We start from the raw sequence: 21001 nt of genomic DNA, 5'->3' as shown, positions 1-21001 counted from the left end.
GCCACAAATGTCTCCAGATGCCCGGCATGTCTGGAATACCGCCTGAACAGCCAGCCGTTACTGGTCGCTATGACAAGGCCGCTCGTGTGCAACCTCCTGCAGAGTGCCGTATTATGGCTGGCTCGGAGTCGGACGAGGGCTCGGGATCTGTTGCGGTTGCAAGCTTGTCGACGGTGAGCGGAAACCTCAAGAGAATGAAGTCGTTTGTTCGCAAGCCATCTCGTGGAGAGGCCCTGGCGCCTAGCACCGAGGAAACAGAGACCCTTCAACCGCAGGAAGAGCAGGTGCCAGGAGAGCCTCTTGCAATTCTACCTTCTTCGTCACCTATGAGTCTTCTCTCTGCACAATTTGCGAGTTCGCAAACGCATATGGAGACTCCTCAGACTCCTCCGGATTCGATTTCTCCTGCCAACCTACCACCATTGGAGACGTCTAGGATGCAATTCAGGCGAAGAGTCCCGTCGGCGGCAGACAAGGCGAAGCCTAAGAGGACTACGCCGCGCCGCCCGGGCTTGAAGGCCACCAAGTCGCAAGACTCCACGCTGTCCAACGCATCCACCACCGCGACTCGTACCGAATCAAGCTCATCCTTGGAGCCCCTCACAAACACTTCTACCGCAGAAACCAAACTCTCGGTCTCATGCGGCGACTCTCCCTCTCCGACCAACCTATGGTCACAGCCGGCGGACGCATCCGAGAAGCAGTCAGGAGCACGGCGCAAGGACTCTGGGCTCGGTACGTTCTCACCTGGTCGACGAGCCACGACCAGCATCCAGCGAATCGACGCGCGTGGTCAGCGCAGCTCATGCGCAGTTTCGCAGTTCAGCGATTGCTCGAACCTTTCTTCGCAAAAGCCTCGAGGCAGAAGCATCGACAACCGAAAGGATTCGTGCTTCTCTGCGCCCATGGGGCATCAACCATCTGCCGCGCAGCATGCATTGATTGCAGCGAGCAGTCCCAAGTGAGCTAGGCCGTCGATCTGGTGCGACATGCTGGACTCTACCACGACTTCCTTTACATACCGGTACAGGTGGCAAGCATTCCTTGCTTTTCCTTCTTTTTCTTTGCTTTGAGAATACCCACGTCGTTTCACTAATACCCCAGTCCGTTCTTTTCTTACATTCCTGTTTTTCGTTTCGGTGCGTACGCTACAGCGCGAGCAAATACGGGCGGTCGGTCGGCGGAATAATGTCTTTCTTTAATTCTCCCTCTTTCTCTCTCCTTCACTTTAGATCTCCTTCCTTCGACTTCCCACGGAGTCCAAAACCGGGGTGGCAGTCAGTCGAGGCGACAACGGCGAGCCCCACACCTACAGGGCTGGCGATAACAACGGCGACGGCGGCGGGCGATATGAGCACATACCTTCGTTAGGTTGGGATCATCGGGACGACCGGGATACGGGATGGCGGCATTCTCTTGTCGGCAACGGTATGGGATGGGCTCTTAGCGATGGCGTTTCTGGTTAGCGTACCACATGCGCATGCCTGCTGTCCTGCTTCTTCTTCTTTCTCTTCGGCAGGGCGAGCAGGGCGCCATACCCAAAAACAGTGGTTTTTTACTCTTTCTTTTGCGATAGTCGAGCGATGCTGATCATCAATGCTCTTTAATGAATGGATGCTTCATTTCCTCATCATGATGCTCTCCATCATCAAGTGATAATGATGAGGATTGTCGAATACGCTAGTAGAAGCTGGAGTACAACGGTCTGGCGACTTGGTCACCTCCGTCTCTCCCTTGCGACGATGATCGCCGTTGCAGGAAGCTTGTTGTCCCTGCATATTTCTTGAACTCACCTCACCTCATTGCTTATCTTCCATTCTCCATTTGGAAACAACAGAGGGAGACAACCAAAGCAAGAGACGATTGATCTCTTCAAAGACGGAAAACCTCACCCCCACTGCCTTCTCCTCATCGATCACCAGTCCCACCCCACTCATCCCCCAATCGCACATCCATTCCAACCCTCCCCACCGGCGTCCCGCGCCAGTGGCGACTCACCGCCGCGTCTCCCTCGCCCTACCTTATCTGCCCTACGAGCCTATCGCCCATCTACAAACGCCGTCTATCTTTCATTCCGCGCCGTCGATCCGTACCTGCATACAAGCATGCATACCCGTCGACCCCCCGGTCTTCCCGCTAATCCTTCCCGTCGATCCCTCCCGCACTTGCATGCGCTGGCGAGTTGGGCTAGTTCAGCTGCATTTGCGGTTGCGTCGTGCGACGGGGGTTTGGAGTGGTCTCAATGGGCTGGACTGGAGAGACCTTTGTAAGACGGGAGAGGATGGGAGGGTGAGGAGGTTCGATAAGATTATGGGGAAGACGATGCGTTGATCAAATACTCGGTGAATCGAAGACAACATGGAGGTTGAAATGGGTAGAAGATATTCCCGCTGTTTGAAATCTTTGACAAAGTGGGCCGAACAGTTGCGAAGAGACTCACTTGCTGAGAAACCCGACGCACTGCACAGTCCTCATTACAAAAAGCCGAAAGCAGAACTGTCAGGCAGACATGGAAGGGACATCAAATCAAGAGATGTCCATGGCGGAGGCACCTACATTAGAGAACGACACACCTCCGCCTCTCCGCCGCCTCGCGCTCCTTCCTCTTCAACTCCTCATCCTCAATCTCACACATCTCAATCATCTCGCGCGAAGTCCACTCCCTCTCGCCATGCCTCTCCCTGCAAAAGGCCTCTGCTCTGGCCCCGACCTCGCGCGCAGCCTCCTCGGACACTTTCGCCCACTCGCCGATTTCTGCAAAGGACATGTCGTCGGAGTGGCGCAACTTGATGATACAGGCGGCTTTGGTGGGCGTCATTTCGGAGTTGGTAGATTGCTCCTGTTGCTGCTGCTGCTGCTGCCGTCGCCACCATGGCTGCCATTTCTTCTTTGGTGGTGGGTCTGTTGGTGCCATCTCGGTGGGTGATGGTGGTAAGGGATATGTAGGACTGCGAAGTAAATGTGATGAGGTGTTGAGAGGGGGTTCGGATGGTGGAATTGACGTCAAGGGTCTGTCTGCGGTTGCGCTGATTTGTCACTCACCCTTCCTTCCACCTCCCTCACTACCACACCATCACAATCAGTCTTGTTATCTCTGACCCAAATAAATGCTCCCAGAATGCTCAAGCCGAGTCCTGTGCATGCACAACTTACGCATCCTCTCAAAGCCCTCCAGCCTGCCTCAGTGTCGCGATTTCCTGCTCCACAGTCGAGAGCGACACGTACAGCAGATGGCTGAGGTTAACTTCGCACCTGAACTGAGCTTGGTGCGACAGTGGAAAATTGCAAGTGCATCGGCATGGTTGTTGGGGACATGATGAGGACGGCATGTTGTGATGTTGTTGAATGAGGTTGAGTTGCAGAGATTTAGACAGACGAATGGATCATGGTCCCCCGGCGAGCCGGAGGAAGGTGAGATGGTACGGCGCGCCGTCTCGGAGCGAAGCGTAGGGTCATGGCAGCGACGTGCCGTCGAGCCTTCCGAAGGCGGACGGGAAATTAGGTGCTGCAGAAGGGGGGCTTTGGGTGGGGGGTTCGCCGGTAGAGGTGGAAAATGTGACGCGCTAAACCCAAATAGGAATCAATCAAGTTTGGTTTTAGTCAGCAAAAGGAAGTCTGCACGTGAGTGGTGAGCATTAGGGAGGCCCTCAGCGCGACGACAACCAGCGCGACGATAACCAGCGTGACGATAACCAGTGTGACAAACCAGCGCAATAATAGCCAAACTGACAACAACTAACGCGACGATAACCGCCGCGCCAATATGGTCCAGTTCTCCGTCCCTGCCTCCTCCTCCGGCTTGGTGAGTCTTGCGCAACCTTGCCGGGGGTGTTTAGATGGATTCTTGCACCAATCCATCTACGGTCCATATTAATGATGGACCGGGGTTTGATGTCGAACGTCGGGCTTGACATGAGTCTGTTGGACTTTTGCATCCGTTGCCACTCCTACCTTCTGGACACTTTCCATGTTTGCTTGCGAAACCGCTTGGTCAATTGTTTGCTCACATCAAAGAAGCAGAACTCTATCAATCCTGCGAATTGTTTGTCAGACAGACTGAGTCAGCATCTGATTGGCTGGCGCTCTCCGTCGCCGGATCTGACAGCGCAAAAAGTCTGGTTGTGGTTCGGGAGGGCGGTGTGGCGGCATGATTTGAATTGTTTGTGCCACAACACCGCAGCCCTTGGGTGACATCTTCCAGAAGATGTCCAAAATTTTCATCCGTCTTCAGCGCGGCGGATCAGGTCCCAAACGCTGAGGTGCTGTTTCGGTTCCGAGTCATCGAGAAGCATCAGCGAAGGATTGGTGCAAAAATGACCGTGATCGACGCGCATGGAGGACTTCCACAAATCCCTCTCACGCTGAAGATGAGCAAGATGAACGCTTCTGCTGCCTGCTTCGTTCTCGTCCGCTCCGGTCAGGGGGCGACGAGATATACTCACTCAGGTCCTCGCATCAAGCAACGTCGCATCCATATAAGGCTCCGCGAAAGTCCGAGCGATAGTGAGCCTCGTGAATCAGCCGCGCCCATCTCGACCCACGAGATAACCAAGCACCAAGAGCGTTGTCAACCAAACAGTCACTAGCGGCCTCAAACTCTTACCAAGAAGCAGCAGGCTGGATCGTCCCGTCGACCGTCGATCGACGATTGACAAAAGCAAACGTCGGCTTCTCGATTCGACCGAATCACACACATCTCCCACTCAAGAGATCCAACAACGAAAGAGTGGGTGATGGCGGGAGCATCCCTCGCTACCGTCAAATGAGAAAAAATCAGGCCATGCGCGCGGAGGATTTTTCAAGCGCTGCTAAAGGCCGGGAGCCAGCGTGGCAAGCGCATCCAGGTATTTGAGCGGTGCTAAAGTAGGTAGGGCATTTGGCTGTAGCGCTGGCTTTTCGCGTTCGCTTCCATTCAGGTGCTTTTTTGGTGTCCAAGCTTGAATGCAAATTTCCCTATTGAGCTCGAGCGATGGGAAGCGGGAGGAGCGTTGGCGCCGTTGCGGTGCGCGTGGATGAATGAGCTGTAATTTTTTTTTCTTTCTCGAGGCTCCATGCGTGTCGCTCAGTCTTTCCACTGGCCCAAGGGTCTGTCTTCCTTCCCGGTCAACTGGCCATCTCGAACTCAGCTGATTGCAACTGCCGCTTGGTTGATGGGCGCACGCAACCGTCAAAGGTGGGTAATATAAGAGCCGAACGAAGGAGAAACGCACGAGACACGTTACCTACCGGGCCAGGCAAGAGGTAGTAGACAAGCCGGCTGCCTCTAATGAATTGCCCGTTATTGATGAGTGGGAGCATCCGTGTGGCGGATAGGGCAGGGTCGGGGCAGAGGTCCAGGAGGCGAGTAGGAGATTAGCTCAGCGCTCCCTCTCCAACACCAAAGGGTCGTGCTTTTGCGAGTAGCCTCCATCCTCTCGCTTCTTTACTCCGCTTCAAGCGCTTCTTTGTTGTTAGCCGATTCCCTACTCACTCCTGTTTTTGCCGGCTTCCATCACGCGAGCGATGCCATAACCGACCGGACACGCCGAGGGAAGCTGAGAAAATGGGAAGGAAGATAACAAACCATCGACTCGGGGCTGCTCAAAGAAGCGAGCCTATTCCTGGAGCATGCACTCCAACAACAAGCTCCTCCTCAACTCCTCGCCGGCGCCGCCGTGTACGACCGACAGCTCTTCTGCCCCCACCTCTCCAAGCCCGAAGCGTCGGCATCACTGGCCCAGAAATAGACATGACATGATGAGACGTTTTGCGCTTGACTGAAGACGGCAGAATCCAGTCAAGGACAAGAAGAGTAGGCGCGCGATAAGGTGATCGACAGGGAGGTGACGGGGGAGACGCGCTTGAGATCTATGTCATCAGTCATTGTTCCAATCCCGTGGTTCGCATCGCACGTCCATTCCTTGATGGTGTCACCGGGGTGAGGAGAAGAGGAGTGGGGCGAGGGATGACAAGGGGGTGAGAGAATGGCATGCGCATATGCAGGTACTGTGTGACAAGCAGAGCCAGACAGCGCGCAGTCACTCGTACGCGTACGACAAGCCGCATCACCACTGAGAAATCCTCCTGACGAGACGTTTTGGGCAGACCCAAAACACCAAAGAAGTCTGCGATGCCGACTGGGTATCGCAGCAAAGCATTTTAGTGCGCCAACGCGCCAAGCTGTCAGTTTGCACGCGTCCCGTTCAAGTCAACCAAGGGCTAGCTTGCATTCACGCCAATGCGTCCGTCAAACACGCCCAGCGCTCGCCCAGAACGGCGCCGCCAGCCATGCCCAGAACAGACTCGGGTGCCCGTGGCCAGGAACGCGGCAAGTGCATTCCAAGCCGATAGAGTGCGTCTCAAGCGAGATGAGCTAGCCGGATGCGGTCGTCATGGCTCAACTGGTTGGAGGGTTCATGTTTGCACCGCGTGCCAAGCAGCCGGGGAAGACGCGAGACCTGGAGAGTAGAGGGAGAGGAGCGGAGCAGGATCGGGCACAGATTGTTCGAGGGCTCTTGAGACGCTCCACAAGCGACAATGGGAACGGAGCCAGCCGTCGGAGAAAATTGGGCCAAGATGGCAAAAAGGTAGAAAGGCAGAGATGGATGGGAGGAGAGGAGCAGTACCTTGAGCGGCGCGAGGCGCGAGAGCCCGTCCCGGTAAGACAGACGCAGGCGCATCCCCAAGCAATAACTCACAATGAATGTCAGCCTGTGGGTGCGTCTTTAGGGCGCCAAACGGCGACACCGAGCGCGCCAAGGGTGGAGAGGAATCGTGAAGTGAGAGAGGGCGGCAGACAGGCGGGGCGGAAATACGGTAGCTCGAATCGAGTCGCGCTCAAGGTACCACTGCGCCGGCACTGCTACTCCTAGACTATAGGGTATGTCGTTCCTGGTTGCTGCAAGCGGACGCTGTGGGCGGACCCCAGAAGATGGTGTCTTGTCTTTCCTGTGGAGGAGAAAGAGTTCCCTTTTGCTCTCTCCTCCACACCACCAGCGCCTCTCGTCTCAGATGGTGCAGTGGAGTCTCAAGACGGACGACGATAATAAGGTAGTCGGTCCCTTGAGACTTGACCAGTTCTTTCTCCGCCGTCCATCAATTCCGCGAGCGGCGCCGATCGCTCCTGGGCTCCCCCTTTTTTCCACAGTTCCCTTCATTTTGGCGTTCCACAGTTGCTCGCTCCAGGTGCACGCAATCGACGACGAGTGGCAGCGAGCTGGGCTTCGTCATCACGCCTGGAAGAGCGCCACCAAGCAGCCTGGTGCGCACCGCCGCACCCGCAGCTACTACACGGTCCCCGCCTGGTCCCGTCCGTAAGAATCGAGTCTGTACTCTCGACGACGGTCGCGGACGGCTGCAGCAGCGCCTTCAGCCAGCTTTTGCCGCCTCTTCCCACCATTGCGCCATCCAACGCTCTCGAGCCCGCGGCAATTTGGTGCCAGAAGACGAAAGGCAAGCCAGCTGCCCTGCAGACCTCTTAAACAATCAAGCCGCGGAAAAGGTCGTCCAACTGAAAGAATCAAGCTTTTGGTCGACCCTGCTTGTACCTGATCGCCATTGTTAGCCTGTCCTCTTTTTGCTCCATCAAAGGACTATTCCTTTCGGGGCACACGACGAAAGAGGCGCGACTACGAGACGACGGGCCTCTTCAACACTACCCCGCCAATCATTGAGACTGTCCTTTGACATCATCGCCCCAGAAGATCCTACCTTTGATCCGCGTCGTTGGGGCTGCTGCAACAATCTTTTTTACGTCTGCGGCCGCATTCCTTTCTTTGAGACGAGACAAAGCCGCTGGAACAAACGCCCTGCCACCGACTTACCTTGGATCACGAGCCCCTCCACAATGGACCCTTCAAGCCATACAAGACTGTCGCCATCTCCACAATGCGCACAGTCACACTCGCCCTCGAGGCAAGCCTCACCCACAAACTCGACCTCATGGCCACACCAAAACTTACCGCACTCCCAACATCACCAACAACATCACCAACAACATCACCAACAACACCGCCAAGATCAATTGCATCCGAATCAAGAGGAACTCACCTCAAACGTTCCATCGAGGTCTTCGAGCGTCAGTCCTCCCCTGAATGCTCCTTCGACCACCCCTACATCTACCGCCACCTCCACTCCGCCTGTCACGGTTCATTTGCAACCAGCACCTACCTCTTCGCACCTTGCCAATCCTCAATCGGCACACTCACCACCTCCAACTCCACCCATCTCTGCAGGCCTGCCTCTTCCTCTCCCGCTGTTCGACCAAACAGCTCTTTCTGTTCTAGTTCAGAACCCTGGTGAGCCACCGAATACTCCGGTCACGCCTGGAGCGTTTTTGGTGAGCGACAGCGAAGAAAGCGAAAGCGACGAGTACGAAGACGCAGACGAGGGCAGCAGTCAGCAGGACAGCGAGAGTGAGGAAGAACGGGAACAGGCGACGACCCTCAACTCCGGACACTGGCCCCATCATTCACTACGACGCTCGCCTCGCAGTGCGACATTTGTGCGTAGAGAGGGAGGCGTCGCTTTTGCTGAAGGCAGCAGTAGAAGAGGAAGCGGCAGAAAGAGAAACAGTGCAGGAAGTGTAGAGAGCGAAAGGGGCAGATCCAGGCCAATTGAGGGGCGGAGACCATCCTACCTGTATCGGACAGACTCCGCACCGGCACGCTTCTTGCGCCTCGAAGGCTTGGGAAGTGTCATCATCGAGGCACCAAAGAGGGCAATCAGCGCACGAGCGAGCGGTGGGGTCAGAGTAGTTGACACGCGGAAGAGAAGCTCGACGGGCAAGGGAGCAGAAAGAGGAAAGCAGGGCGAGTACAGTAGCACGTCTATGAGGAAGCCTAGTGCTGGTTTTGGAGAACGATCCCGAGTAAAGAAGATGCTGGAGAGCAAGCAGATGGAGACGATACGGACGAGCAGCCCACCGAGAGATGTTGCTGCCTTCAAAGACAGGCGGCTTCCGGCGAGGCCGTCGAGCATGCTGCCGACTCCGCGGGAGTACTACCCTCCGAGGGGCGAAAGGAGCGAGAACCCGAGTCCGAAGGCTGCCGTGACGCCTGGTAGAAGGGTGCCCTCAGCCTCGAGCGAGCCATGGAGGCCCAGTTTGGAACCACTGGCCAATCCATTTCCTTCGATGGCCAGCAGAATCACCGACTTCCCGATCACGCCCATCGCCCTGGACCTTGGCGCGTTGTCGGTAATTGCCGACTTTGACGAATTATCGCCCACCACATCACGAGCTCAAAACCCTCGTGCTCCGGCACCACGTGCTCGAGCCTCGCATTCGTCTCTCAACAAGGCTAGGCGTCGAGCAGCGCAGTCGTCACGCTCGAGCAGCGTGTCAGCGACGTCGATTCGGCTGCGCAGCGGGTCCGTTGTCACGGTCATCCCGCCCGAGCAAACGGCGTGGCAGCGGACCGTGTATGTGGCAGGCCCTATTCGTCTCAATGCGTTCCAGAGGAAAACCACGGCCAACGCCGACGATCTCGAAGCCATTGCCAAGAGCGAGGTCGAGAGGCTCACATGGCACAGGGCCCCTAGCAAGCCTGATGGTATCGCGTCACTGGATGCATTCCAAGACGCACTCGACAGCCTTGACGAAAAAGCGACGTTTGAGCGGCGGGCAAGTGACGACAGCGCTCTGGACGATTTGGTGCAGTATTTCGAAGATTGGGGCATCCCCACCACGGAATGCGAAAAAGACACAATTGACTCTTTTTGGCTCGGGACCTCGGATGACGAGGGCTCGGTCAGCAAGTCCAACCGCAGCAGCGTGGGCCCAGAGTGGCACGGAGGCCCGCCTGAGGCCGGAAAAGAAGGGGCTGGAGCGATTTCTATGTCGGACAGATATTCGACCGGCACTACTGCGAGCTCGTTTGCGGCCAACCGTCTGAGCGTTGTGAGCGGGGGCATGGGTGCGGTCGAAGTCGAGTTGCGTGACGAGGACGCGTCGTCGAGTAAGAGATCAAGCCGCATCAGTTTGAGGAGAAGCCCTAGCCTCAGGAGCAAGAACAGCAGCAACGCTCCAGGGTCGACGGAGAAGAAGCACAAGTCGCGGGGGTCTGAGGGACAGCGAACCAGGTTGCGGCGGTTGGTCATGAGCGCAGGTGGCATTCTGTAGGAGGGTGTGCACTATTTCTGCGTGCGTACGTACGCATTTTCGTGTTTTGTGCATGTCGAGAACTGGCAATTTCGAGGCGAGTGCTTTATGATACCATTGGCTTAGAGAAAAAAGCGCATTCCTGGGACTCTGTAGCAGAATTGAGAAAGTGCCCACACTTGCGGAGTGCGTTCATCCGACCTCGTGCGCGTGTTTGTTGCCGGAACATGAAACGATCCTATGTGATTTGGTGCAGAGAGGGGGCCGCGGTTTAGGGCAATTCCCTACGACGTCGGAGCGAGGGGAGAGCTTTTCACCGACGCGGTGACTGTCAGAGAAAAGGCCCCATGACATTTCTGGCTGACGAAGGCAAACGACCTACGCAAAATAGTGTGACTGCGGGCCTGGTCGTGGTGGTTGTGATGATGGTGGTGGACCTACTCCGCCATGTAGATCAACACCAAGGGAAAACACATTCAACACTCCGTCCATTGGCTAAGGCTCGTCCACGAGATGACGAGGACTGTCAAAAAGGCATGGCACCCCGGACTCGGGCAAGATCCTGAGGTACCGAGCCCTAACCCTTATGGACGCCGGCGCGTCACTGTCAATTGGAGCGGGCCGAGCCGGTTGCTTGCCGAGAGAATTTCGACACGCTGGTCTGTAACAGACGGAGGCTCTCGAAGAATTTCTGGAACGTCGGCCTCCACAGGCAACAGTGCATCCGAGCCAGGCCCAAACAATGAAGGACGCGCAGTTTTGCCAGGGTTAGACAAGCGGATACTACGGCGGTAGAAATAGCCGGCCGTTGAGAGAGACGATTGGGTAGGGAGCTAGCCTTTTTGATGGTGTTGATGGTCTTTTTGGTAGCGCCTGTGGCACTAACTCTGTTTCGGCACGCGACGAAAGCGAGACATCGAGTCGAATACGCCCTCTTCGAAAATGAGCGCCGAGGCGATCAACCTTCGACTGCCCAACTTCGGCCACTGTCGAAGACCGCCGCCGCTCGGTTAGTAGAAGTAGCGGCTCGTCGTACTACTGTAGTACTCGCGTGGGCAGCCGTCGCCACAGCACCGTGAGATTTGTTGTTGGCGGCGGCCCGGACCGAAACAGCTGCTGGCAACAGTGAAATTTTGACATTGTATGTGTTTTTCCGGAGTGAAGGATGGCAGCTGGAAACTCGCAATGGTGGTGTTGAACGGAATGAGATGCGCCGATTGGCGCCCTTTGTTGTTGAGAACAATCTTCTCCCAAAAGGACATGACAGCCAACGTCCGAGTTTCCATGCTCAGTGCGTATAACAGCTTGGCGTTTGTATTTTGGCAAGGCATCCAGGTCTTGGAGGCAGGATTGGCCAAACTGTTGTTGTGAGGATGAAATATTAGTTCCAAATCATCAAAAAGAGGACTAGCGGTCTGAAGGCCTTTGTGCCTGAGACTGTGTCATGAGACGTAGGCATTTCTAAATAATTTCCCACTGTCAGTAAACTGGAGGCTAGACTTTCATCTTGTGGAGCTAGTCTTGGAGATTCTGCAACAATGGGTGTTTGTCTTGGTGAAGCAAAGGAAATTGGCCGTGGCTTTGTTGTATTGTTGACATGTTTTTGGGACGCAGTGGCAGTGCTTCGACTTCTTGTGTGCAATGCCCACTCGTTCAGGCTGGATGCAGCTGAGGGAGGTGGTACGGGGCACGAGCGGTAATTTCGGCCATGAATGAGGTCATTGAATAGCTGCGGCCAGTGCGTCCTGAGACGTCTTGATAGCCAGAGCAAGAATGAGAGGAACAGGAGCCCAAAGGGGCTAGACCACGGCGACACGTGATGCGGTGACGGTGACAGTTGACTTGACAGTTGACGGGTTTAATCTCGGCCACCAACGACGAGCGGAGCCGGCGATCCGCGACCTGCGCCCCCATGGAGAGAGCGTGGAGACGTAGCGGTTGAGTGAAGGGGGAGCGAGGGGAACCAAAACATGGCGCTGAGGCTCAAGCGTTTCGTCGTGTTGATGGGTGAAGCGGGCGCAGCGGTGGTCGACGGGGACGGACATGGAGTGTCATGGTTGCACAGCAGAGCGATGGGTGGTGGTGTGGTTGTTCGCAGAAGGGATCCTGTCGAGTCGAGTCGTGATGGGAGAGGCGAGGCGGCGAATCGTCTCTCGCGTCGCTGCGGGCGTTGGACGAAACTGAACAGTCAGCTCCACTCTTCCCTGCAACTGCCGTCGGTGACGACCACGACAGGGGCCCCCGGCCCGCCAGCACACGCCATGACCATCCATGTCCTCTGCATCCACAATCAAAAGGCCAGCCTTGCCCGCATATCCAGTTGCTACTCCCCCCCATTCATGCTCCTCCATTGCTGTCTCTAGATCCTCATCTCTTCCACCGCCGTCCCGACTCAATGGCCGGCCCCCTATCCCCCGCTGATCCGCTCTACACAAGGCACTCCACCACCACCTGGGAAGCCAACTCTGAATTAAACTGCTTCACCGCCGCCAACCGCTGTACTTCTGGCTCTACTCCTGTACGACATTGACTACTTTTTGGTCCTCATTCCCCCTTCTTTTCTAATCATGCTGCTCAGGCACTTGATATCCCCGTGCCCATGATCCGGGACGGGGCACCCATCCACTCTGCTCCGGCTACTTTTCAGTGCAGCCAAGGCTTCCAGAACTACGCCTCTCTGCAGTCCACCGCCGACCAGAAACCCAGCCTTGTCCGAACAAGGTCTGTTCATCAGCCCATGCCTCGTCTTGACGAGGTCAACGTCTACGACCCTTCGGAGTATATTGCAACCTTTGAAGCACAGTCCTCGAGCCTTCCCGCCAGATTTGGCAGACACGCCAACCCATTTCAATCAGAAATCGGCCATCCATCATCTTACCCGTTCCAGCAACCATTCCCCAGTCCCGACGGTTCGATATCACCAAGCACTTCCGTCGGGGAGCTGACGGTAGGGTCCACAGCGGCAAGCGACAAGATGAGTCGGCAGAGCAGTTCCAGCACCTACTTTGCAAACCAGTTGGACATGATGCGAGTGCAATCCAACTTTTCCAACGTTTCAGAGTCTGTTTTTCCTAACGACCCCTTCTTCACACACTCACCTTCGCTGGACAAGTCCATTGAAGGTGACTTTTCGCTGTTTCCTACATCCTGCGCTGATGTGTCTTCCCCATCAACGCAATTTCCTATCTCTTCTTCTGTTCCTGCTGTTGCTAGCTCTTCTGCACCTTCTCAGCCTCGTCGCTTCGTCGCTGGGAACCAGACCACCAACATGGTCCGCTCGAGATCGATAGAGAGCGACCACTCGATTACATCGAATCAATCTCAGGGAAACCATCGTCTGATCGAGCAGACGCCCTCAAGCGCTCGTCCCCTTGCACCCAAGGCCTCGGAGTCTGCAGAAAACAGTCAGTCCTCCGTCATCAAGATCCCTGCCAGAGATGGCTCTGGCACCAAGTCGGTTGCAGCCATCTCAAAGGCACCCTACATTCGGCCGGTCCACCCCAAAATCATGTGCGCAAAGTGCAACGAGCATCCCGAGGGCTTTCGCGGCGAACACGAACTGCGCCGACACACGGAGCGAGTCCACGCAGCGATTCGAAAGGTCTGGGTAACTGTGGACGCTAGTCAAAACAAGCAGTTCCTTGCTCACTGCAAAGCATGTCGCAACGGTAAAAAGTACGGAGCCTACTACAACGCGGCGGCACACTTGCGACGCGCACACTTTAACCCGAGGAAACGCGGACGCAAGGCCAAGGGTGACGAGCGACGGGGCGGCAAAGGCGGTGGAGATCACCCGCCGATGGACGTACTCAAGCAGTTTTGGATGAAAGAGGTGGAAGAGTACGTCCCCGAGAATGCGGCTGGCGCCGAGGTCATGGGCGGCGACATGGAAGGTGACGACGACGAGCCAGTTAGACGGGTCCACGAATACGGCGTCAACCGCGACGGCGTACCAGCTTCGGCCATGGAGAGCAGTCACGCGAGCCCCGTTGCGACGTACCAAATGCCTCAAACCTCGCTCAGCAGCTTGGACCACGTCTCGTCCATGAACCTCCACACCGCTCCCCACGGGGGACTTGCGCACCCCCACCCAGCCTTCGACCCGACCACCGCTTTTGACTCGACAAACTACACCACCACTCCGACCGCTACTACATCCATGCATCTCGGTGGTCCCGTCGTCTCCGATTACAACGTCCTCGACGCCTTTGCTCCCATGTCTGGCGATGTTTCGTCAGCCGAAACGACACCCTTCCCCCTGGACATGGGGACTGACGGTCAACAACATCAGATGCAGTTTCCAAACCATCCGCAACAACATCCCTACCTGCAGACGCAGCAGGCTTATGATGTCACAAACACCTCAATGGCACCTCCCACGGGAGACTTTACCGGCTACTTCGCTGTTTAAGCAAAGTTGAATCTGTCGGCATTTCTTCCATTTTTTCTTCCCAGCCGTGCAGCTCTAAGCTGCATGGGTTTTCGCTTTTGTTTCCATCTTCTCCGTCTGTATTTTCGGATTTTCTCCTTCGGTTGCGGTTGTGGCGCATATCATCGTCAGCCCGTAATCCTCGACAGACGCCGAGGCGGCCCCCCACACTGCCAATGGGTAAGCAGCTGGCAGGGTTGTCAGGACGCAACGAGTGCAATGGGAAATGCTCGTCCGCCTTCCTGCCAACGCACCAACTGGTTGCCTGTACGTACGTGTGCCCCTCCCCTCGCGTGTCGCTCTCCATACAGCAAGCCCCCTCCGATTTCTCACCGCTTCAGCGTTTTGAACTGCAGGGCAGGAAACATTTCTGCGTGTACGCGTCGTCCATCACACCTGGTGCCTATCAGATCAGTGATCGACCGCTCCGTCATTTGGGTCAGTTGACGTTGCTCTGTTTGTCGGTTGATGTTTCGTTAGTCAAAGCGAGCGCGGGCGAGCGACACCCTCTTTACTCCGGGGCACAGGCGCAAGCGACGAAGACAGGCTGTGTTTTACCCGGGTGGCTATCTGCTGCCTTGACCTGTTTCTTCGTTTGTACCTTTCCTTGTTTTTCATATAGCTGTTTGCTTACGATGCCACGAGTAATTGGTGCTGCGCTGCGTCGACAGATCCATCTACGCTACGCAAACTATTAGACGCATGTACGCGTAGTTTGCTTTTCTCTTCTCTTCTTTTCTTTTCTCTTTTTTCTTTCTTTTTTCTTTCGACTGGCGCGACTGCTGCTATTCCCAGTGGCGCAACGCCCCGCAACGCAGATGCAACCCACGGGCTTCGGGACAACACTTAATTGGGAGGATTAAACTGGACGGGTGGAGTTGAATGGCGTTCCGGGGCGTCTCTTTATTTCCTCATCGAGTTTTCTCTGCGGTTTCACCGGCCGGGCTGGGCCGGCTGGCTCCAAAACGATTCAAAGCGAAATGACGCACGCATGAAGCGAAGCGCAAGCGAAGGAGGCGTTGGGCATCTATCTGTCTACTCTCTATCGGTTCAAAATAAGATGACTATCTCCTGAAACATTGCTCCGCGAACCTCCTGATGAGTGGTGAGAAGGCATCCGGCCTGATGTCGCGCATCCAGCCAGCCACGATGAGCATCGGAGCGGTTCGTAACACCGCTCCCACCCACGCATCTACCTGTATCTCAAACTCCTCGTAGCACAACCGACGCCATTGTATCGACTTTGTCGTAGCACCGTCTGACATCATTGTCCAAGGCACACAGATTGAGCTGCAGCCTTTGACGTCAAGCTACGTGAGATTCGCTGTGCTGTGCCACACACACTATGTACGTGTACCTTGTCAATTTGCTTTCAGCCTCAGCCTTAGCTGCTAACCTCGATTGACCGGAAGAAAAGTTTGCTTGCGCTCGAAAACTGTACAAGACATCGACCGCGCAGGCTGTGCAGCAAACGACCATGCAAATCACTTACGGCCCCCCAAATTTTCAGCAGACAAATACCTGGCGGTGCTCAATTGCCAGATCAGACAGCAGGGTATGCAGACGTCTGACTTGATTCTCGGATGTTGCAAGCATTTCTGTCCCCGGTGTGGACAAAGTCTGCCACTCCGCAGAAAGTGAGGGCCGCTCCGCTTCATCCATCCGCCATTTGCATCCACCATCCCCTCAATACACCTTCTCTTCTCCCCTCCTCCCACGGTTACTTCTCCTCTTTTCCAGCACGCACCCACTTGCGACCACCATCGCCCATCCAGCAAGGCCCACTTTCTCCCCACGTCCACCATTAACCTCAGCTTGTCGAAGGGATGACCCTTCCAGATCCCTCCAATATCCCTGCCGCCCATTCCCAACATTCTGGTCAAGCTACCACACGCACGGCACACCGCACATCCATTGGCCGCGAGCGGAGAGGACTTTCCGGAAGACCCTTTCTCACTCACTCGCTCATACGGTGCTCCAGCCGTCGGTGGGAGGGTGCGCTAGCACTGCTACTGCTTCTTTTCTTCTTTTCTGTCGGAGGGGTATACGCGTGGCGCATCGACTATTGCTTCTGCCAGCCGCGCGTGCGCGCGCAAGATGGCGACGGAGCGGGACACAGTCAACCTCTCATTGTAGCAGTACGTACGCAGGTAAGAGCCGACAAACAACCTAAGCTTTCTGCCGCCACTGCCATCCGGTAACTTAACGTCCTGGATATGTGACTGGTAACTTTTTTGCTCGACAGCTGCAGAGGCCCGGCGATGCGGTATGGCATGTAAGTCAATGCTTCGCGCTTTTGCATCTCAACAGATTAACGTTGCGACCACCCGCAACAGCTGATTCTGACGTCGACAAGACCGCGGCTCATTCTGCATCGCCCCCTTCTTGCTCCGGAGCCGCTCTTGTCGCTTTCAACGGCCGCCGTTCTTTGGTTTACGGACGTTTTGCACCAAAAGTCAAGACTCCGCTGCGCCGCCTTGGACGCGCAGCCCCGTCTCATCGCATCTCGGCTCCGGTGGCAGTTGTCTCTCGCTCCGCGGCGCTGCGCTGCGCTGGCGGTCGAATTGGCTGGCCAGCCGACTGACTGACTTGCTGTCGTGTCGTGTCATGGCATGTGGCGTCTTCCTGCAGGCGCCTACTTACCGAGGGCAAGAAGTAGGCACGACACCCAGTTGGCCCACCGGCACCCTCAACGCATAATGCGAATGCGCTGTGCCGCTGCACACTGCACCTCAAGCGCTGCCCATCCCACGCGCATCCGCAAAATTTAGCAGCACTACTGACTACTGGCACCACCCACCCATCGCACCCGTCCCGGGCACAAAAAGGAGCACCTGCAGATATTGCATGGATATGTCTATGCAGGGCGTCTTCTTCGCGCATTGCGGCGCTGCCATTGGGCTGGCCTGCAGAGTTTAAAGTCGATGGTGGAGCCGTCTGGACGGGCGACGCCGATGTCGCGTCTGTTGCCGCTGTGCCGGTTTGGTTTGCTTTTTCTTTTCTCTTCTTCATCGGCCTCTGCTATCCCGGATCATGTTCTGCGAGGGACGGTCGGTCGGCGCTGACGGCGGTGCCGATTTGGCTGTGTTGTTCGAGGTGGAGGACTGGAGAGCAAACCTGAAGCATCGATTCATTCAGCGCGCATGCGGGCTGACGTCACGGGCTCCAAAGCGAGCGCGTGCAGCTGGCGTCGTCGTACACGTAGACCTTTTTACAGGAAAATGGCGGTTTGGAGGCGCCGGCCAGCACAGCACAGCACGGCGCAAAAGACTGGAATCATTGGAGAGGTATCTCTGTCTGTCTGCCCGCAATACTCCGCCCGAGACGCAGTCTCGGCATGGTGTCGCGCGAGGGATTCCGTTTGGTCGCGTTGCTTTTTCTTCGACGGGTCGGGTGACGGAGCCCGCCGATTATTGAGCGGACATGGGTTTGTTTGCTGACTGGTGGGTTGGATTCTGCATGTCCGCGAGTTGCAAGTGGCTTCGGTCTTTGACTGGCTGCGGTTTCGTCCGCGGACTGGTCTGCTGGCTGATTCAGGGGCAGGGGTAAGCGACGACTCCGCTTTGCTGGCTGACTGGCTGATCGATATCTCGAATGCGCGAGTTGGGTCAGCTTTTGACTAGTTGCTCTGTCGCTGGCGGATTCGCTTTGCTGCAGTGGCTGACTGATTCTTGGGCCAGGGGTAGGTGCTTGCAAGAGTGGGCGACGACTAGGCTTCGCTGGCTAGCTCCCTGAGGCTCCAAATCCACAAGGCGAACCGGCTTGACTGACCGTTGTGCGGTTGGCCACTGGTCTGCTCGCTTTGTCAGGGGCAGGGGTTAGTTTTTCCAGGGGCGGGATAGGACTGGATGGAGTGCAGACACCCGCTTGCCTGATGAGGCTGACGGTTTGAAAATATGGATACATTTCGCGATTGAAGTCGCGGCGAGAATCCAATCGGAAAGGGTAAGCGGCTGCCAGGCTCCACAGTGGGTGACGAAAGAGATTGCTAATCCGGGAATCTCTGTCGCCAAGTTAAAACGCGTAGAGACGTGGAGTTCTCAAGCGCTTAATGCGTTCAACCTAAAGAGAATTTTTCTCTTGATGGGTAGTCAAAGGGAGCATTCAAGCGCTTGCGTCTGAAGGTGGTGCGACGACTTGAAGCTGGGCATGGGTTGAATTTCTTTCCTCACCTACTGTGGCTCCAGTTGGGCAGTTACCCCTTTGCGGCTCTCCTAGAGGCGGGGCAGAAGCAACCTCAACAGAATGGGGTCCAAAAGATCGTAACGATCAACAGAGTTGTTTGATAAACTTATCTCTTTCAATTGGTTCACCGACAAATGTTTGGGGTCGGATATCATCATAGGCTGGATGACAGCCTGCAAGCGCCCTCGTGAACGAGAGGTAGATCTCATCCCAAGGCTGAAAGAGCAAAAGGTTCCTGCGCATTTCTCCCTCGCTCTCTCATCTGGCCAACGGAACCAAGGACGCCGTCACTATTGACGGCACTCATCGCTACTAAACAAAATGGTGACAGGCGGTTGGGATGACTTCTCGAACAATCTTGCCACGGACTTGACGCCGCTTATCTCGCTCTTTGGCGAGCAACCAACGAAGCAATTTCTCTCGGAAAGCACAACTCTCACAGATCTCTTCATCTTTTCCATGGCACCAATTGGCGTTCTGACGGCTGTTGTATCCGCCATCAGAGCTGGCGGGAAGTCCTCGCTCCGCGCGTTCATCGGACGTGCCCAAGAAGGAAGAGCAAGTGTCGAAATCGAGTTGTCGTCGTCAACCAGTCGCGACGTATGCGAGGTCTACAACGACGGTGGCATTTCACGTGTCTTTGGTAGACCGAAAATCATCGAAGTTGTCCAAGACATGCGCGCGACAAACGACGATTTCTATTACCGCAAGACTGCAGGCCTCTATCTTTCCAAGGATTATGTGCAGAACGAACGAGGTCAGAGAGATTGGAAAGAGACGACGCACGACAACACGCTGCGCTATCGCAAGGCGCTTGGCTCTCAAAAAGTGGATACGCCCTCAGGCTTTGCTCCGAATCCTAATTTGACGTTAAATATCGGGATCAAAAGACCATCATTTCTGTGGTTTATAGCCGCCGCGCTGTTTGGTTTTTTACTCCAGTCCACAGTCCTTGTTTTCGCCGCATTGACGACATATCAATTTCAGGATCAGTTCAAGAAAGATGATGCTTACGTCGCTGACTACGCATTCCCTTGCACTTTGACGGGAACAATATCTCTCGGCCTAGGTATAGGTCTCTGTGGCTACGTGGTGACAAGGACCTCGCAGCAACGGGTGTTCAGAAAGCAGCCCAATTCTTCCTGCCGTCTTTTCTGGGTCCAGCCGGGCAATCAAGTCATCGGGGATCAAGTCTTTGACTCGTTTGCGTTCATTGAAAGACAGGAATCCCCGATAAACGAATATGCGACCAAGTGGAAAAGGACGCAGAGCCGAAAGACATCACGCTCGATCCTGGTGTGGTTCTCCATTACTCTCACTCTATCGGGTTTTATCCTACAGTTCCTTGGCCTTCGAGCACTTCACTCCTCCGTTTCCGTTGCGCAGCTTGGTATTATGATTGTCATGAGCGCTGTACGAGCAGGTTTGCGAACTCGCCGTCTGGACATTGAAGAGAGTCCCATGAGTCAAGATCCGGAGTTGTACGAGGGCCATGAATTAGATTGGGTTGCCATCGAGATGGGAAGACAGGGCGCTCTTTCGGGTTCGGGCGACAATCCTGCCAAAACCAAATCGGAGTCTGAATTCCAGGCCGATGGAGACTTGGGATCAATTTTTCAGGTCAACGGGCATCCAAATCCTGTTAGGGCAGATGTCTTCAAAGATCCAGTTCACCATGATTGGGAATGGTCCTGGGAATCCAGTGAACAAATCGAAGTCCAGTGCCTTTCCATTGCCACAAGAGAAGACGGAAACCAGGACTCACTATTAGGACTTTTCTACAATCTTTCAAATACGTCAGATGTACGTCCAAGTCAGGACGAAATCGATCAGAAGATGATGATCAAAGATTGTCGACTGAATTTACACGAAGCGAAAGGGGAGAAAATCCCACGAGCTATTCCACGAATCATTCTCAGTAGGGCCAGGTTGTCTGAAATGACATTGGCCTGGGACGAAAAACATGCTCCAACCAGGCAATCTGCAATCGCTCTGAAGAGAGCTATCGAGGAAACTGCAGATACTCTATTTTTTTTCGACTGTCCGAATCCGACTTTGTTTAGGGATGGTTGGAAACACATCCATGCCATATTTTGGTCGTTGGATTGCAAAATCATGAAGAGCAACACTCATCCGAGAAATGACTGCAAAAGGAGTTTGCAGGATGCTTTCTTTTTCAAGATGAATCGTACGAGACAGTTTGCCGGCCTTAGGACAGACCTATGGGAAACAGACTTGTTTGATTTAGAGGCTGTCTTGAGCATGTGGGTCTGGTCTCTAAGACATTCATTGCCAACGACAATCGACGA

At 55.3% G+C, this 21001-nt stretch overlaps 5 protein-coding genes across 5 annotated transcripts; 4 read left to right on the top strand and 1 right to left on the bottom strand.

Moving 5' to 3' along the window:
• Positions 1-2192: 2192 nt before the first annotated feature.
• On the bottom strand, positions 2193-3268 carry BKA78DRAFT_364914 (uncharacterized protein; the record flags this gene model as incomplete). Its single annotated transcript, XM_066892531.1, has 2 exons — positions 2574-3268; positions 2193-2460 (listed from the first exon to the last, which is right to left on the bottom strand). The coding sequence occupies exons 1-2, from the start codon at positions 2912-2914 to the stop codon at positions 2193-2195; spliced, it is 609 nt and encodes a 202-aa protein (XP_066747753.1). The 5' UTR covers positions 2915-3268.
• Positions 3269-7787: 4519 nt separating this feature from the next.
• BKA78DRAFT_364912 (uncharacterized protein) lies at positions 7788-10293 on the top strand. Its single transcript, XM_066892530.1, has one exon. The coding sequence runs from the start codon at positions 7826-7828 to the stop codon at positions 10097-10099; it is 2274 nt and encodes a 757-aa protein (XP_066747752.1). The 5' UTR covers positions 7788-7825; the 3' UTR covers positions 10100-10293.
• Positions 10294-12390: 2097 nt separating this feature from the next.
• Positions 12391-14586, top strand: BKA78DRAFT_76533 (uncharacterized protein). Its single transcript, XM_066893723.1, has 2 exons — positions 12391-12596; positions 12657-14586. Exons 1-2 carry the CDS (start codon positions 12474-12476, stop codon positions 14487-14489), a joined length of 1956 nt encoding a protein of 651 aa, XP_066747751.1. The 5' UTR covers positions 12391-12473; the 3' UTR covers positions 14490-14586.
• Positions 14587-15566, top strand: BKA78DRAFT_76515 (uncharacterized protein). Its single transcript, XM_066893722.1, has one exon. It carries the CDS (start codon positions 14684-14686, stop codon positions 15203-15205), a length of 522 nt encoding a protein of 173 aa, XP_066747750.1. The 5' UTR covers positions 14587-14683; the 3' UTR covers positions 15206-15566.
• Positions 15567-19013: 3447 nt separating this feature from the next.
• Positions 19014-20553, top strand: BKA78DRAFT_349849 (uncharacterized protein; the record flags this gene model as incomplete). Its single annotated transcript, XM_066890874.1, has 2 exons — positions 19014-20495; positions 20542-20553. The coding sequence occupies 2 exons, from the start codon at positions 19014-19016 to the stop codon at positions 20551-20553; spliced, it is 1494 nt and encodes a 497-aa protein (XP_066747749.1).
• Between the last annotated feature and the right edge of the window lie 448 nt (positions 20554-21001).

Source organism: Phyllosticta capitalensis (assembly GCF_038381095.1).
Source record: "Phyllosticta capitalensis strain CBS 128856 chromosome Unknown BKA78scaffold_2, whole genome shotgun sequence".
Taxonomy (NCBI): domain Eukaryota; kingdom Fungi; phylum Ascomycota; class Dothideomycetes; order Botryosphaeriales; family Phyllostictaceae; genus Phyllosticta; species Phyllosticta capitalensis.
The sequence above is the reverse complement of the archived record's forward strand: the minus strand, read 5'-3'. Positions and strand labels throughout refer to the sequence as shown.

Coding starts and splice junctions, on each gene's coding strand:
- BKA78DRAFT_364912 (XM_066892530.1), top strand. CDS start 7,826: ATGGACCCTTCAAGCCATACAAGACTGTCGCCATCTCCACAATGCGCA.
- BKA78DRAFT_76533 (XM_066893723.1), top strand. CDS start 12,474: ATGGCCGGCCCCCTATCCCCCGCTGATCCGCTCTACACAAGGCACTCC. Junction 12,597..12,656: donor GTACTTCTGGCTCTACTCCT/GTACGACATTGA, acceptor CATGCTGCTCAG/GCACTTGATATCCCCGTGCC.
- BKA78DRAFT_76515 (XM_066893722.1), top strand. CDS start 14,684: ATGGGTAAGCAGCTGGCAGGGTTGTCAGGACGCAACGAGTGCAATGGG.